General features: G+C 40.7%; 1 protein-coding gene and 1 long non-coding RNA gene across 2 annotated transcripts in view; both read left to right on the forward strand.

Annotated features, from left to right (window-relative positions):
* Positions 1-16,054, forward strand: part of LOC124261550 (zinc finger FYVE domain-containing protein 26-like) — a 62,679-nt gene extending 46,625 nt beyond the window's left edge. The window contains 8 exon segments of the mRNA XM_046695865.1: positions 573-823; positions 2,591-2,765; positions 3,194-3,253; positions 6,036-6,105; positions 9,512-9,570; positions 9,572-9,670; positions 11,864-11,914; positions 12,407-16,054. Coding sequence (XP_046551821.1) covers positions 573-823; positions 2,591-2,765; positions 3,194-3,253; positions 6,036-6,105; positions 9,512-9,570; positions 9,572-9,670; positions 11,864-11,914; positions 12,407-12,568 — 927 coding nt within the window. The 3' untranslated portion in view covers positions 12,569-16,054.
* On the forward strand, positions 10,533-10,947 carry LOC124261528. The gene is made up of 3 exons (XR_006894352.1): positions 10,533-10,570; positions 10,637-10,827; positions 10,914-10,947. It is a non-coding gene; the product is annotated as an uncharacterized LOC124261528 (long non-coding RNA).
* Positions 16,055-18,768: the final 2,714 nt, after the last annotated feature.

The following is an 18,768-nucleotide window of genomic DNA, read 5'->3' on the forward strand; positions in this document are numbered from 1 at the left end:
CTTTGGGTAACAGTTGAGGAGGCTCATTGTTGGCGTCCTTCATGAATATGTAACACAATCTTTCAAGTGTCTTCAAAATTAAATAAAAAGACAAAACTAAGCAACTGCCTATCCTTGTCTAGTTTAACTCAAATTCTTCTTGTGTATGTTTAGAGTTCAGTTTTTGTTGGTACATATATTATAACATCCAACTTAATGTCCTCCATGTTCATGTTTTCTTCCTATATTTCATCCTCCTCCATTATCAAATGTATTTTACCTCCATCCTAACATAAGAAATAACATTGACCCTTTCAACTTCAAAGTTTCCTCTTGACAGTGATGTCAGTATCTCTGTGACACTAGATTAACACATAAGGTCTGATTATGATCTCATGTCTTCATTGAGTCATGCCATTTAAATCGGCCTTAAAATGAACTATGGTAGTGAATTGGTGCAGGTTACTTAACAACCTGGAGATTGTACAACCTACAAGATGTATTCAAGGTTGATATGTCATAGACAGTATATGTTGTTGGTCTTCAATCTCTGCACAATGCAATAAAATTTCATGTTATTTGTTTATCGCCAGGACTACATACGAGCAGCCATGACCTGCATCACCCACTTCTACCAACGTGGGGCCCAGAGTTACCTTGACCTTGCTGGCCATCTACAGTTCCTGTTCATGGCCCAGCAGCACATGCAGGCGTTCCTCGACCCTTCCAAGTGGGACAGTGTCCGCCACCCAAACAGCAGCCCCTCCATCAGGAAGGGACCAGATTGGAGCGGACACACTGAATCGGCTGTCAGACTTGTCCTCACCCCAGATGAAGTCACCAAGTGAGTTGTATGATGTGATCTTCATAGATTGTCCTCATGGCATACATCATAATAATGTTATTATATGTATTATATGCTGGGAGGATTCAATGGTCAGAATGGATCTCCAGTGTTTCATTGACCAATGAAGCACAGTTAGTCAGATTGTGGAGTCTGACTCATTGTGTGTCTGGATTCTGCATCCTGGAATGGATAGACACTCATGTTATCAACAGGGATAAGAATTTTCCATGGATCTGCGGAATTTTGCAGATTTGATCGCGCTGGGATCATTCTTGTGAATCGTCCCAACCTGCGACCCTCAAGACACCCAGCTCATTTTCCTCTTTTTTCACTCATACCCATTCTCATCCCTGTATCAAGACTTGAATATTTGCAAGCTGCTTACAGTCCATTTGAGACAAAATGACACCGATGAATTGCAATCTAACACAAACAAATCGACATAAAAGAATCAAACCAACGCGGACTGCAATTAAAACAATAGACCAACTCTAGAAAACAATTGCATAATTTTTGTCACAAAAATAAAAAAGTTGTTTAAGAAACTCATCATTTATTTGTGCGTTTTCCAAGTTTGTTACAAGGGCGCATTGGCAACTAAAGGAACAACAAAAAAAGCACATGCATTAGTGAGAGGTGAGGTGAGGTGAAATTGGGTTAGCCATGCTTGAGACGCCAGAGACATGTCATTATGTGCGGCCTGCTTGTACTAGCCCAGACTGCTGGTCTTTATTGACAAAGCGAGAGAAGCATGAATACCCCCCACTCAGTCTATAATTTACAAAGTCTATGATCTTTGCCGAGCTGTGACAGGGACCAACAAATATTTTAACGCTCTTTTTGGTATGACGCGGGTGGATCAACCCAAGAATGCAATTGGGTGGAAAACCACTACACGCGACGCGGCATTAGTGCCTGTGATTGACAAAGTGAGAGAATATGAAAGTCTATAATTTTACAAAGTCTGTGTGATTTTCTCAAGGATGAAAATGCCAGGGCTGACCCAGGTAAGTGATTGTTGAGACAGTGCACTGCCTGTGTAGCTTACGCGTCATCTCGCCAGCTCAAAAGTTTGTTGGAGAATAACGCAGTGTATCTCGCTTTTAGCTTGTTCCTTTAGTTGCCAATGTTCCTTAACATCTGGGATTTGAACCCGCACCCTCAGAGTGCACCTAATCGAATCCCAGATGGGACTCAACCCATCTGGGATCTGTACTTTACTAAGACTGTAATCCCAAATATAACCACATTTGACCACTTTCTGGCATTGTGAGTCAGTGGGGCGTGCTTTCAATTAACACTCTTATCAGAGTGGTACACAAAACTGCCTGATTGGAGTGGCTGAGCAAGTCCAGGCTCAAGGTGCCTGACTCAGAAAGTACCTAGAATCTGTATCTGTTTACTAAGAAAGTGTAATCCCAAATATAACATATGTTACATTTGACCACTTTCTAAAATGGCATTGTGCATTTCATAGCTTTCGGCCATGGGAGCCGTGCCAATTAACACTTATCAGAGGGGTACACAAAGTCCGCAGTCTAGACAACCAGTTATCCGACTTCCATTTTTGTGGAAGCCGCAGTGGCTGAGCGGTCTAGGCGTCTGACTTTGTGTGCTGGTGATTAGTTGCCTGACTCTGAGGGTGTGGGTTCGAATCCCGGATGGGACTCAACCCAGAAAGTACTAGAATCTTTGTGCTTTACTAAGAAAGTGTAATCCCAAATATAACATATGTTACATCAGCTATTTGTTTTTGTATTTTAGACACATCCGGACAATCGCACTTCAAATTGAGGTCACAAAGTTCCTGGAACAGTGCCTGACCAATCAGGAAGCAGAATCCACTGCTCTTGCTGCCAGCTATGTGGTGGAATCCCAGGCTTGCAACCTACCTACCATGTTTGGTAACAGTAAGGCCAGGGCTGACCTAGTCAGTATGGTGAGTTGTGAGCAAATACCATTAAATAGGTTGGTGGAGTAGTGTGTGGCTTCTGTCATTGATCATCACACCAAACAAACAGGTTCAATACCAACATTTTTTGAAGCCCATCTCTGGTACTCTATGCCTTGTTGTGGCTGGATCTTAAAAAAATGGCATAACTTCCTGGCACAGATAGACCTGATTGTCACAGATAGACCTGATTGTCACAATATTGCTTAAAATTCATTAAGCAGTATTCACTAACTCTAGACCCAGTTGCTTTTGGCCAATCAATTGCATGTTTATATGGCCTTTCTTCCAAATATGGCTTGAATGAAAATGACTTCTAAAACATTCTTCTAAAAGTGTGGCTCATATTTGAAACTCTGAAAATTTTAGTGCTTTTATTTAAGATTTGTGAGGGAAATGTGACATGTTTGTTACAGATTCTGTTGAGTGGAAATGACATCTCAATCAGCTTCGATCTGGCAATCAGAATAATTCAGGTAAGATACAGTAATGAACTCCCTGAAGCTTGTACAAGCTGTGTGCATCATAGCTGTGGTGGACATGGTTTCTCGATTGTTTGTGCCTTAATGATTTATGGTCCTTTCAACATTTTCATTTTATAATATTGACATAGTACATCATTTTAAAATATTGACATAGTACATCATTTTAAAATATTGACATAGTACATTTGTAACTATCCGAGGGAAAAGATTTATATAGAGTGTGAAAGCAAAGTTTTGGTTTCGTATCTTTAAGGGTGAAAAGACATTGCCATATTCTTGGGCATTTTGTCTCACTGATTACTTTATTTGGTGTACTAGTATTGGGTTCACAGGGGGACATGGGTATTGAGCAAGGGAGATAATTCTATATTTTTCCTTATCCTGACTCATGCTCTTTTGCTTGTCTTCTTCTTCTTGCGAACATAGTGGAACACTTGTATCTCCCTAATTGAAGCTCCCTTCAATGTAAAATCACTAATTAGTACTCACCAAGAGTTGCCTCCCTTTCCAAATGCGCGGGAAAGGAGGCGCCACCTCTTCCCTCATGCTTCACTCTCTCCTTCTTTGCCCAGTGAGCAGGATGTGAGAGCGCCTGTGTCTCCCTACACACTATATCCTTTGATTATTCTTAGTTAGTTACCTCTTATAGTCTTCTATAGAGGTGTAGCTAGTATCCTTCAACAATTATGTATTGATATTTATTCGTAATTCTGCTGTTTATTCACGGGACGCCGTGATTGTTCAGCAAGTTTACGTTGATGAAAATCTGTACTGTTTATAGATAACGTTTTTCTGCTGCTGATCCGCATTTAATATGCCCTAGCTGTACTGCACCATGTGCGTTTTCTTCACGTTGCAGTTACTGTAATAATTTGTCTAATTCTGCTTTTAACAAATATTATCTTTGCGTCTTGAGACGCGCAGCAGATAGGTCACGCAAACAGGGTTTAGCCATGGCCGATACTTCGGAACCCCTCGCCGGTCAACTGCTGTCGGATCTGACCCCTCCCGTCTGGTGTTCCGCTAGAGTTACCCTCGGAGGAGGGGCGTGGGACGCAGTCCGCCGTCTCCAAGAAGCATCCTGCATCCCCAGACGTCCCGTCGTCGCAGCCAAAGACTAAGAGGGCTTCTACATCATCTCAACGCAGACTCCTAGCCCCAGGGCAGCGTCTACCTCCAAGGGGAAATCGACGAAGTCTACTAGCAGTGTAGGAAAGATGTAGAAAATCTAGCCTGTCCACAGGACTGGCAGGTCAAATTTTTTACCAGTCCTGCCAAAATCTAGCCTGTCCTCCAAATATAAATAAAACACCTTCGGCAGTAAATATTCAAAAAGGTTATAATCATTATATATATGTCATTGGTTTGCTAAAATTGACCCGACATGAGGACGGACTAGATATTTTTTTAACCCGTCCTCCACAAAATTCACCCGTCTCGGACGTTGGGACGGGCTATCTTTCCTACACTGCTACTAGAACCTTCTCAGCCGAGATTGTTCCCGCCGCAGAACTGGGCCTGTATGATGATCAGCTGATTCGGTGTGAATCATCAGATTACCATTCTGTAGATCATCATACCTGATCTACGCCACAAGAAGCGACCGGTGTCGGCAACAGTGACATCAGCGCAGATCTACACGCAGCCTGATGTACCAACGCTGATGTCTGACGATCTTCCTGAGGGTCCCATCGCTACCAATGCAGAGAGGGCACCGACTACATCTTCGCAGACCGTCCCAGACGACCTGGTGATTAAGATCATGAAGATGATGGAAGACCGATACGGACTGGAGAGACAACCAGCCCAGAGCCTGAGCCTTCGCGAAGGCTCCAATGTAGACGTCACCCCAGAGGGACCCCCTGTCAACGCAGCGGCCGCTACAAAGTCATCACTGGGGAAGCCACCTCCGCGAAGGACGTCACAGCCCATCTCCGCGAAGGACCCAGATGTACAGAGCCCGCGAAGGCCTTCGCGAAGGACATCTAGATCGTCATCTACTTCGGACTCCGATGATCAACGCCACGAAGAGGTTTTCGCTGTGAAGGAATCCTCGGATCCTCTCATCCCCGTGACTCAAGTCGTCACTCCCCAGGACCGGACTCAGATGAAGCTTCGCGAAAGGGCACCAGTTACAGGCTCCAAGTCATCTTCATCTAGAAGGTCATCGAGGGATTCCCAAAGAGCTTCGCAAAGCTATCAACGTTCACCACACAGATCTCCGCGAAGGTCACCATATAGACGCAGCTCGTCAGGCCGTTCTCCACGCCGTTCGCCACGCCGATCACCTTGTCGTTCACCTCGCCGATCTCCTCTTAGGTCACCACGTCGATCTCCTTGCAGGTCTCCACACCGTTCGCCTCACAAGTCTTCACGGAAGTCACCAGACAGGTCTCCGTTGACGTCACCTTGCACAGCTGTAAAAGTATACAGGTCTCCACCTCAGTCACCATCGGAAGAGCATCAACCTCTTATCAGCGATCCCGTTACAGAAGATGATGGAGGCATCATCTTCTCCGACGCAGAAATACGCTATTGGATGGTTAACAACCTGGACCTATCTTCACCTTCCAAGAACGGTAATCCGGCCAACACCTATCTCATGAGGGAGGACGATGCAGATACCATCACCCTACCTCCGATGGACCCGATAGCAGCGGTCCCCCAGAATCTGGACACAGCCTTTCATAAAGCCACTAAAGCCCAGGCGCCGGACTTACCACAGTTCAACGCCAAAAAGTTCTCAACCCATAATATGGATCCATTTTTCAAGGCACAAGATATCGACGATAACTTCAAAGTAATCAACGATGCAAAGAATAAGACCTACAAGATTGACGACCGCAAGCTGGTTCAGATCGAAACCATGACAAGGAGGATGTTCTTTGGCCTTAACAGATCAAGAACGATTAATGAGACTCTCCTCACGTCAGCCCAAGACATGACAGTCAGAGGCAGACTACAGTTACATCCGTTACAGGTCCTCATCAACGCTCATCTTGACGACCTACAGCCATTCAGTCTACCGAAACACATCAGACCTCATCTACTGTGGTGGACCAGGAGGTCGAATGTCTGCGAAGGCATCTATTTAACAGAGCCGGAATTCAAAACCCATCTCTATGTAGATGCGTCGCTCCAAGGTTGGGGAGCTCATCTCGCCAACCGGACGGCATCAGGGTTATGGAACCAGCAAGAGAGCAAGCTGCACATAAACATGCTAGAAATGAAAGCAGTAATCAACGCCTTACTACATTGGAGCACCATTCTACAGAATGGTAATCTGATGATTCACACCGACAACTCAACAGTGGCGTTTTATGTAAACAAACAAGGCTCAACGAGATCATTGAACCTATTGACTCTATGCTTTCAACTGTTCGATCTAATCGACGATCTCAACATACATGTCAGAGCATGCCACATTCCGGGAGCCAAGAATGTACTAGCAGACGCACTCTCTCGGCCACATCTACCGTCACCGACAGAATGGATGCTCCATACAGAAATCTTTGCACAGATTATCAAGGGAAATAGGAGCTCCGCTTAGTAGACCTATTCGCCACTCGCTTCAACAATCAGCTAACAACATTCGTATCACCAGTCCCGGATCCACAAAGCGTGGGCAACGGGGCGCTCTAAGCATATCCTGGGAAGGCCTCAGCGATGCGGCCGCCGCGCCAGCTAATCCCACAAGTGTTACAGAAAATCAGACAAAGCGCCAGAGCCTCCAACTGATTTTGGTCATTACAGCTCTACTGGCCAGCCGAGCGTGGTTTCCCATTGTAATTTAAAAAATCGGACAACCAACCCTAGAGCTACCAAAGCTCGAATCTACTAATACATCCTCACACCAAACAAGCGACGGAAACCCAGAAGCATTCCAACTTCACGTATGGACTGTATTAAAGTGTGTCTAAACAAGAGAGGTTATTCAGCCAGAGCGGGGAAAGCAGTCACGCTTTGTTTTTACGAAGTTCTACGCTAACTTGTATGACGACAAGTGGCACAGTTTTGAAACATACGCTGCTAAGAAGGGATTTACAGCGAGAAATGCTACACATCCACAAGTGGCTGACTATCTGTGTTACCTACGACAAAATAAACATTTAAAAGGCTCGACATTGTCAACATATCTCGCGGCTCTAAGTTCTGTGATAACTATGAGAACGGGTGTCAAGCTAACCAAGACGCCAGAGTTACTGGCCTTACTACACGTTCATTCCATTGGAGGATCAGAAACAGAGATTTCAAGGCTCCAGCATGGGATCTAAATATAGTGCTCCAACACCTCACAAGTGAGGCCTATGAACCTCTGGAATCAACAACTTTGAATTTCTGTCACAGAAAACATTGTTCCTGTTATCCCTAGCAACGGCAGCCAGGATGTCAGAAATTCACGCACTAGATTATGAGAGAATACGCTTTGACGACAATCAAAACATAGTGCATATGGGACTCGCGATGGGATTTTATCGCCAAGAATCAATTGCCAGGTCAACCAGACAGATTATTCCATGTTCCTGCACTCTCCTCAATTCTCGGACCTCAAGATACGCTTGACCTATCTCTATGTCCAGTCAGAGCACTCAAAAATCTATCTACAGCGATCCAAAACAAGGTGACGACAACTCAAGCTGATTATTCATCCCTCTATCGACAGCGACTCAGACCGAAGTCTCGTGCCACCATATCGATATTGATCAGAACTGTCATGCCGTGCCTACAAGGCTGCAGGACTCGACCCTCCAAGAGCATCTAATCCCCATGAGATCAGAGCACTGGCTTCCACACTCGCTCTACACGGAAATTGCTCATTGAATACCATTATGGAGGGCTGCTTTTGGAAATCCGACATGGTGTTTGCTAACCACTATCTGAGAGATATCACCACCGAGGACGCCTCAGGTATTTACCATTTCGGTCCCATGGTCCCCTCGACAGCAGTTGACAGTCCTCGTAGAGATCGATGAGACATAGTCTCACGAGATTATTATGTATATATCATACCAGTATCATCTAGCTTATAACTCTACGGAGTTTTGGTGCTAATTATATACATATCTTAAGTCTACATTAGTCTTAAGCCCAGTACTGATGTTTGGGTCGCTTCTCCACTTTGGAGTCGCTTTTTATACCATTATTACTATTATCATAGTATCTATTATTGTAGTACCCCCATCTATGGCAGCTGGTAGAACTTATGTTTATAGTAGCAAGAATTATCCTAATTCAGTGCCATTATGAAGTTCCCGTAGGGGGTTATTACATATATATATAAATCACTAATTATTTAAATCCAAAGTATTCTGTTTTCCCACCTCCGTTTCCGTGGGATTCTACAAAGCAAAGAGCATGAGTCAGGATAAGGAAAATATGTAATTTTCTGAATAAAATTGATATTTTATACTTATCCTGACTCATGAGGTAAGCCCTCCCATCCTCCCCACATAACACTTTGGATTTCCCTGTAAATTCAAGTGTTGGGCTCGCTAAAACAGGAGAGAGTGAAGCATGAGGGAAGAGGTGGCGCCTCCTTTCCCGCGCATTTGGAAGAGGGAGGCAACTCTTGGTGAGTACTAATTAGTGATTTTACATTGAAGGGAGCTTCAATTAGGGAGATACAAGTGTTCCACTATGTTCGCAAGAAGAAGAAGACAAGCAAAAGAGCATGAGTCAGGATAAGTATAAAATATCAATTTTATTCAGAAAATTACATTTATATACGACTTCTTTATTGCAATGAATGTAATGTTTAGGTGTAGATACTATCACTGTTATCAAGCAAATGAGTATTTCAGTGTTAGTATTTACATGGAAATTTAATGCTCATTGTAATATAGGAGTTGTATATCCATATAATTATCTCCCTTGATCCTCGTACCAACACCTGTATGTGCCATTTAAGGCAGAACAGGACTTGACATTCTGTATGCCCATTACAAGTATAAACAAGTTAAATATGTTTTTAGAGATAGAGCACTCATTTACAAACATCTACTTTAATTTGTTTACTTTTGTAATAATTATGAGGCAGTATACCCCATTTTTCATTGTGAGAGAAATCTGTAGTAGGGACAAGAAGGTAAGGACTGTAATGTACGTTTTTCATCTTTGTAGGGCATGATTATAAAGATTACTTACAGATTGCTCAAGAAGTAAGTCAGGGTGCTTATTGGAGCAGGATGATAAACACAACCATACAACATATCATTTTGTGTTTAGGAAAAGTCGACTGACATCTACCAGTATATTCACACACACTGCACGAGATGGCCAAACACAAGCACTATGCTCTTATCAGGACGCATGCTGGACTGTGTGGAGCAGTCACGGATCGGCAATGATGACACGCTTGATGAGATCATCAGAGCTTCCTTGCTTGTCCTGGCTGACAAGGAGAGTGAGGTAGGTGAACACTGTACTTGCTGACAAGGAGAGTGAGGTAGGTGAACACTGTACTTGCTGACAAGGAGGGTGAGGTAGGTGAACACTGTACTTGCTGACAAGGAGAGTGAGGTAGGTGAACACTGTCCTTGCTGACAAGGAGAGTGGAGGTGTAGCTGTGAACACTGTAAGGTTTGCTGACACTGTGAGAGCTGACAAGTAGGTGAACACCTGTACACTACTTGCTGACAAGGAGAGTGAGGTAGGTGAACACTACTTGCTGACAAGGAGAGTGAGGTAGGTGAACACTGTACTTGCTGACAAGGAGAGTGAGGTAGGTGAACACTGTACTTGCTGACAAGGAGAGTGAGGTAGGTGAACACTGTACTTGCTGACAAGGAGAGTGAGGTAGGTGAACACTGTACTTGCTGACAAGGAGAGTGAGGTAGGTGAACACTGTACTTGCTGACAAGGAGAGTGAGGTAGGTGAACACTGTACTTGCTGACAAGGAGAGTGAGGTAGGTGAACACTGTACTTGCTGACAAGGAGAGTGAGGTAGGTGAACACTGTACTTGCTGACAAGGAGAGTGAGTGAGGTAGGTGAACACTGTACTTAATGACAAGGAGTGAGGTAGGTGAACACTGTACTTGCTGACAAGGAGAGTGAGGTAGGTGAGGTACTTGGTGACAAGGAGGAGAGTGAGGTAGGTAGGTGAACACTGTACTTGCTGACAAGGAGAGTGAGGTAGGTGAACACTGTACTTGCTGACAAGGAGAGTGAGGTAGGTGAACACTGTACTTGCTGACAAGGAGAGTGAGGTAGGTGAACACTGTACTTGCTGACAAGGAGAGTGAGGTAGGTGAACACTGTACTTGCTGACAGAGTGAGGTAGGTGAACACTGTACTTGCTGACAAGGAGGTGAACACTGAACACTGTACTTGCTGACAAGGAGAGTGAGGTAGGTGAACACTTGCTGACAAGGAGAGTGAGGTAGGTGAACACTGTACTTGCTGACAAGGAGAGTGAGGTAGGTGAACACTGTACTTGCTGACAAGGAGGGTGAGGTAGGTGAACACTGTACTTGCTGACAAGGAGAGTGAGGTAGGTGAACACTGTACTTGCTGACAAGGAGAGTGAGGTAGGTGAACACTGTACTTGCTGACAAGGAGGGTGAGGTAGGTAGGTGAACTTTAGGACAAGGAGGTGAGGACAACTGTGGGTGAGGTAGGTGAACACTGTACTTTATGACAAGGAGAGTGAGGTAGGTGAACACTGTACTTGCTGACAAGGAGAGGTGTGAGGGAGAGTGAGGTGGTGGTGAACACTGTGTCTGCTGACAAGGAGAGTGAGGTAGGTGAACACTGTACTTGCTGACAAGGAGAGTGAGGTAGGTGAACACTGTACTTTATGACAAGGAGAGTGAGGTAGGTGAACACTGTACTTGCTGACAAGGAGAGTGAGGTAGGTGAACACTGTACTTGCTGACAAGGAGAGTGAGGTAGGTGAACACTGTACTTGCTGACAAGGAGAGTGAGGTAGGTGAACACTGTACTTGCTGACAAGGAGAGTGAGGTAGGCTGAACACTGAGACTTGAGGTGAACACTGTGACACTGACAAGGAGAGTGAGGTAGGTGAACACTGTACTTGCTGACAAGGGAGAGTGAGGTAGGTGAACACTGTACTTGCTGACAAGGAGAGTGAGGTAGGTGAACAGGGTTCCTAGTGAGAGGACTTAGCGGACTTCCACGAGTGAGTTAAAATTTATAGTACACACACATTGGCAGTATTTCAGCCATATCTTGAAGAGAACTTATGCATTATATGTCGGAAATAATTTACTTTTGTAAATATTGCCCTTGTTGAGAGGCTTTCAAATTTGTTTACAGAAAACCTATAAAGTTTTAATTCAGGGCCCCAATCCACAAAGCATTTGTAACGTTACAACCTGTGGCAATTCTACAGTTTAACATAGGCCTATGAATGTTGTAGTGCTATGAACTCTTTAGGATTTGGACCTTGATTAACCAATGTATTTTCTTGTGTATTCTCAGTCAACCCATTGTTCTAACAAAGTAAATATGAAATCCATGTTTAGTCATCAACAAAATGACATCAAGATTCAAACTGCTGCTTCACAAATAATCAAGCAGATTCTGACGATGTAGATTGTCAAAAACACCATCTGTTGACATGGTTAACTTTTTTTCCAGGTGAAAGAAGTTGACAATCTGATCAAACTCCTCCGCAAAGATTCTAACAAGGTTTGTGTCTCCTTCTTCTACTGAAAATCTACTTAAATATAGAAAGTATTGTTTCATTTAAGATTATTTTTCACACTTTAATGTTTAATGTGTGTACCCGGTCCAATTTCCTGTGAATTAAAAGTAAATCTGTTCAACATTTACGTAATCTTTTCATGATTATTTTGCCCCACAGTATTGGCATAAGTAGAAAGATTCATCCTCGTCAAATAACATCAGGTGATTGTCACTTGTGTTTGATGATACATGGCATTATTTACAATGAATGTGAGTAGAACAGAAGAAAATATTCCAAATTTTTCTACAGCAAGGATTACACAGGCCTTTTTTCAAAAAGGCAGAATTTGAGATCTTGAAAAGGGTTAAAAACTATCAAAACCAATAAATGACCTGAAAATCTTTTGAGCTTTAAAGCCACATTGTTGAATCTGTAATATGTTTGAGGAAAATATTTTTTGTTCATTACTAGTACATGTTATTCGACTTATCCAGATTAATGCATTTATCCTGTGTGGGAAGTTGAGTTCGGCGTACCTGCTGGCAGTGAAGGGGGAGCGAGTGGAGGATGTGCAGCGGATTGCAGGGGCAGCACAGCGCTTGAACCAGGGTGCAGTCAGGAACATCTGCAACAAATGGCTGCAGCAGAGGAAGTAGCTACCAGGCATCTCTTGTTGATATTGTATGATGATTTATACAGTGTACAGAAAAGCAATTGCTCTGGAGGTCAGGGTTTGGGGCACAAGTTAAACAATAGGTTGCTTTATTTCTAATATTTCTAATTTGTTTTTACAGACAAACTTGAGACATGAAGATGTATGTAAATATCTAATTTTATTGTATAGGAAATTACCTATTTTTTGAAAATTATGAAAGGAAACTAATGTTTCCTCATGTTTAAACTGTAAAAAAATCCAAACAATTTTGCCTTTTATTGAACAGAAAATCTATGTAAAAATATACAGTTGTTTGAGAAATAATATTTTCTTAATATCCTTATTGTTCCTGTGCTTAGAAAAGTTTGTTTGTATTGTGAATAGATTTAGTTTAAATCTGCAAATTTCTATTATTTATTACTTTCAGTATATTATAGATACATGACTTGTAAATAATAATGATTGACTGTACAAAGAAAAAAATGTAATATGTGATATGAATCAAGAATATGATGTAGTGGAACTGTTTTGATTTTTCAGATTGAAGTGTTATGACTCCATGTTCTTTCAATTTGATGATACAGTGGCAATCATTATAAAGGGTCTTTAGTTCGTGTGTGCTGATATTTTTTGAAGGTATAATACATTTTTGCTGTTTCAGTGTCCTGCTTTCAGTTTACTGAATATATGTTTTATTTAGGTTCGAGACTAGATCCTGAATATAGTTTCCTTTCTGTGTAGTTTAGTTTTAGTATCTTTTATGTTCATATGTTTTAACTATTTTATGAAAGAAAAGGCATGTATACATTGTATTTTTCGTTTAGAAAAACTCGTTTCAAACTTGTGAAGTATATATTTTATGTTCTACATGCCAACTGAATGTGACACATATTGTCGACATAATTCAAGGGGTACTTTAAACAAAAGCTTATTTAAACGTGCAGAGTAAAGTGCTGCTTGTTTAAAAAATTATTGTGATACAAACATAGTGGCAATATGTATTTATATATGTACACAAATGTAACAAATCAGTAACATTTCAAATGGCTATACTTCCTTGAGGTTCTGTTTGTGCAGTGACAACACTATTAAGTACGAATGGCTTGTGTCATTGACCGTGGCTGACAAACCTACCGATAAGCCTCACAGACAAAAGCTACCGGTACCTAATGTGGGCTTATGTTAAATGTAGAGGAAGGTGAAGGTAACTTTGAGTGTTTGATATATGTTGAGAGTTGAAAGCATATTGATTTCTCCATTTTCATGCAAACAGGTATGAGATGGATTTCCATCATATAGAGCTGCATGTCTGTTTCAGCTTGTTTAAGATACCATATGATCATTTCTTTATCATCCCCAAGGGAAATTTGTTTTGCATCATGCAGTGTTTGAACTTATACTAAGAAAAACCCTTGAAGGACCAGCCCAATATTCACTATTTAAGTATTTATGGATCATAATAAGAACTATTAAATACTTTAATATTGAAAATTGGGGTGGTCCTTAACTTTTTAGTTGAGTATATGATCAGACCCCAAATCTTTTATTGCCTGCTTCGTTTTGCATTTGTCAGAGAGTCATAGATGGGGAGTGAGTGAGTTTAGTTTAAGTCTTTAAATAGCATTTAGAAGTGATGCACATAAAGATGAAATTTATGAATGTCAATTTCTGTTATATGATGAACTCAACGTTTTGGAGTGTAGTCTTACTGCTGCGTCAAGTGATCATTCACCTGAAGGCGTAACAATATACCGGTACACTAAAACGTCCCCAATTTGTTGTAGGTTACTGAAATACATAATTCTTATTCAAAAGCTTTAAACATATTGCATTTCACACAGAGGTGTAAATGCCAAGCTTATGTTTTCTGTATCTAATGGGTAAAATTGACCATTGACATCAAATGATTTCCATTTACATTACATGTACAGTAATTTGTTTATAACTAACGGGGTCATGACGAACTGATGGATATAGCAATTTTTACATGCTGTATATGTAAGTGGAAATGTCTATGATGAGTTACTGTAGTAGTTCCTTATAGCAGTAGTTTACAGTACTTCTGTTTCTGAATTTTATTTGACTTGGTATGTCTTTTATTGTTTCAACATGTGTCAGTATAACCAGTCAAAACATTACATTTAATGAAGTTTCAAACGTTTGTAGAAACACATCCAGATATTTAATGAATATTTTTTGTTGATGAATCATAGGATAATGATAGTGCCATTATTGCTAAGTCTGTTCATCACAAAACAGAAAGACTCTTTCCTGGAAGTACATAGAATTGTTGGAGAATTACAGTGGAGCAGTTAAGCTGAACTCCTGGCCAGCCTGTACTTAGTTAATATCATGTGATAGCTTAGTGTTGTGTTGAAGCCCCAAGTCATCTGGTGCTTGGATTTCACCATGATGTCCAACCCACAAAGACAATGCTGAGGTCACCAAACTTCACAGCTTGTGATCCATGAATGATGCTTATACACAGAGCTTGATTAATGATTGTGATGATGTGCAAGACACTGCAGGGATTATTTTTGTATGAATATTGATGTGAATTATTAGAACAACATTACTGTACTTTTCACATGTCAGTCAGACGTGTGAAGCACACATTATTTGTGTTAATGTTGTATTGACATAACAAACTTTTGATAGTGCTATCTAGAAAGGAGAGTGTGGGTGATGGGTGCTCTTTTAAAACCTAAATGTTATGTTCTGAGGGGAATAACTGAATAAGATTTATTTGGAGTTCATGGAAAAAAGACGATGATTACCACTGAGTTAGAAAGACTAAGTTCTCCTTGTTGTGACACAGCTTAAGTTCATTTTGGTTTGAGGAGTACATATATTTTAGTAGCCATATTTCATCCAATCCTTATGCAGTTATCCCACAACTGAATGCAACCAAATGAAATCAAGAGAGGCTTATTTCATAAACATTTGTATATCTACCTTTCAGAGGTGTTTCGATAAATGATTCAAATGATATCAGGTTCTAAGGAAGTACAGATAACCATATTTACTAGTGAGATGATTTATGATTCTGATTGTCAAAGGTAATTTTCTCTGATATCAGCTTTGTGACATCACAATGATAAAGCATCAGAATCTAGGAAATCATTGTGAAGCGGCCAATCTGAATCAAGACCTTCTGAAGCCAATCCAATGAAAGGAAAAGCCAGTTCATCCTGTAGAATGTTTCCAGCTAGTCTTAACCAGTTGCAAGTTGTTTAAAAAACTGCATCATGTAGTAACATTTGTGGAATTTGACTTTTCAGTGCAGTGTTTATTGAGGTGATTTTTGTAAATTCCATTATATAATGAATAATGGAAGGTGTGAGTGATTGACTGATAAAATGTCATAATGCGAAAACGTGTTGTGAATGTATGGCTAGTAACTGCATCTATTGTGTGTCCTGTTCCAATATAACATATGTATTTGACGTGTGTCTTGTTCCGAATATTATTAAACTGTTTTATCTGATTCTTCATGATTGTTTTTTGTCTCATTTCCTTACAGTGATGAAGTTTGAATTGGATCCAACACCCACTGAACACTTGTTTTCGGCTCTTGACAAAGTACTCAAGTAATTCAGAAGTTCAGTGTAGGATAAAACCATGCCCAAGAGAACACTTGATGGTGAAATTGTTCTCAACGAGATTCATACATCAAGTGAATTTCACTTCAGGACTAGGGGGAGTATGGTAGCCTTGTGGTTAAAGTGTCCGCTCGTCATGCCATTTCTTGTGTTCCCTATCGTGATATAGCTGGAATATTGCTACTTGAGAACTGGTATTTATCATTTGACTGCTTTTCATAGGTCTTTATAGGTGAGGTGAGGTGAGGTGAAATTGGGTTTAACATCGTGCTTGAGATTATTTCGCTCATATGACAACGTGCATGCGCCTGTATGTGTAAGTGCGGCTGCTTGTACTAGCCCAGACTTCAGCTGGTTTTATAGTGCTAGCCCACTGAGATACCATGCCGTAGTGAAGCATGAATACCCCCCACTCAGACACATTATACTGACTCCAAGCCGACCAGTCCTTGTTGTACCCATTAATGCCGAGCACCAGGTAGGGACCAGCAAGTACCATATTTCAATGTCTTTTGGTATGACGTGGCCGGGGATGAACCCGCAACCTTTTGCTCTCCGGGTGGACGCTCTAACCACTACACCACGGAGGCGGTAGGTCTTTATACCTATGATATTGATTCTGTTCATTTGTCAAGGAGCGGTGGGGTATCCCAGTGGTTAAAGTGTTCGCTCATCACACCTAAGGCCTGGGTTTGATACCCAACTTCGGTACAATGTGTGAAGCTCATTTCTTTTTTTTCCTTTTTTTTATTCATCTTTTTTTTTGTACAAAAACATGACATCAAATCAAAGCCAAATATAAACCATGCGTTTTTATACAGAGTTTGGCGGTATCTCACATTGACAAGCATATCATAACAAATGACATTGTAGGAAAAAGGATCAGTTGTACATTAGTATCAATCAAACAGTAACAAGAAGAGATGGCATGTGTTCTCTCGATATTGTAAATTTTACTAATTTCCTTTCTGATCATATCAAAACTTGGTGTACAAGTATATGTTTGTATTTTAAAAAGGATAAATTTGACAACTATTATCAGGAGATTAAGGACATCGTTCCTTTTATCAGAGAATCCAAATATGATTTTCTTCTGATCGATATTCAATGTGATATCTGTTTTTGTATTTATCCAATTGGAAAATTTATTCCATATATTTCTAGATTTTTGACAATCGTGAAAGAGATGAATTCCGCTTTCTGGTGCATTTTTACAATATGAGCATAACTTACTTTCTACATATCCCATCTTTAACAAAAGTAGGTTTCTTGGTAAGATTCTATGCACTAAAGAATATTGGAACCATGTAAAGTCTGAATTTATGTGAGCTCAAAATATCATCCTTTGATAGGATTTCCATTCTTTTTCACTTATATCTGTTTCAAGTCAATCTTCCCATTTCTTTTTATATTTATATATAGCAGAGTCTAAAATTGGAATAAGTCTATCGTAATATATCTTACAACTTTTCTTATTTCTAAAGATGTCTTGAATGTGATAAGGAATGAATGGTAATTCAAGTTTTTCTCCAAATGGTATGTTGTTTGTTTCAAAATATTGTTTAACTGCTCTTACTAGGCTTGCATATTCTAAGAAGTTCGTTTTTAAATGATTTCTAGTTTGCTCATGAAACTTTTGATATGTATACATTGTTCCATCAGTGTGTATCAAGTCATTTACAAATGCTATGCCTAATTTAGCGTAGTGTGGGTATTCGAATGGTTTTTTATCCAGGAGAATTTGTTCATTGTGCCATTAACATTGCGATAGCATATCGTTGCCATGAACAACTTTTTTATTTTTCAATGACGTATAGGAACCCCATGCTAAAAGAGCGTCTTTCCAAAAGCAGGTGTTTTTTTTATTTGTAGCTCTTTGTTATATAAATGCTTCTCCCTTTAGCAGGATATCTTGTATGTTTTGTGACACATAGGAAAAGATGGCAGTCAATTTGGAGTTATTTAAAAACATTCTCTTAAACCACGCAATTTTTTTAGCATTAATAGTCTGTGTTATGTCGGGCATTCTTAAACCGCCCTCCTCATATATTTGTTTTAGGATATCACGTTTAATCTTATCAGGTTTGTTATACCATACAAAGGAGAAACATAGTTTTTCTAGGTCATTAATAATGTCATTTGGTGGGTAAGGTAGGGCGGAAAATACGCGGTTTATTGTTGGCAAGATTAAGGATTTGGGGATTGTAATCCCACCGAGGGGTGTAAGATTACGAGCTGTCCATATTTGCATTTGTTTTTTTTAAAGTTTGTCTTTATAGTTCCTTTCAACCATCTCAAGCCCATTTCTTGTGTCCCCCCGCCGTGATGTATAGAGAAAACACGCCCCCGAGGTTTTGGTAGAGAATGTAAAACCGAGGGAGGAGGGAGTTCCCTCCTCCTAAGGTTTTAGAAGCGGTGTAAAACCCAAGTTGCTTACAGTCATCTTACGATCTGGTAGAATCCTGCAGCAACCCATGACTTGATTGTTGCATGTCATCATATCCCAAGTGATGAATATTCATAATGTCATTCACTATATTGTCTGGTCTCTGGACAGTAATGATTTATAAGGCACGTGAATTACGTTGATACATTTGGG

The sequence above is a fragment of the Haliotis rubra genome, unplaced genomic scaffold (genome assembly GCF_003918875.1).
Source record: "Haliotis rubra isolate DU_JTF1 unplaced genomic scaffold, ASM391887v1 Scf80, whole genome shotgun sequence".
Classification (NCBI taxonomy): domain Eukaryota; kingdom Metazoa; phylum Mollusca; class Gastropoda; order Lepetellida; family Haliotidae; genus Haliotis; species Haliotis rubra.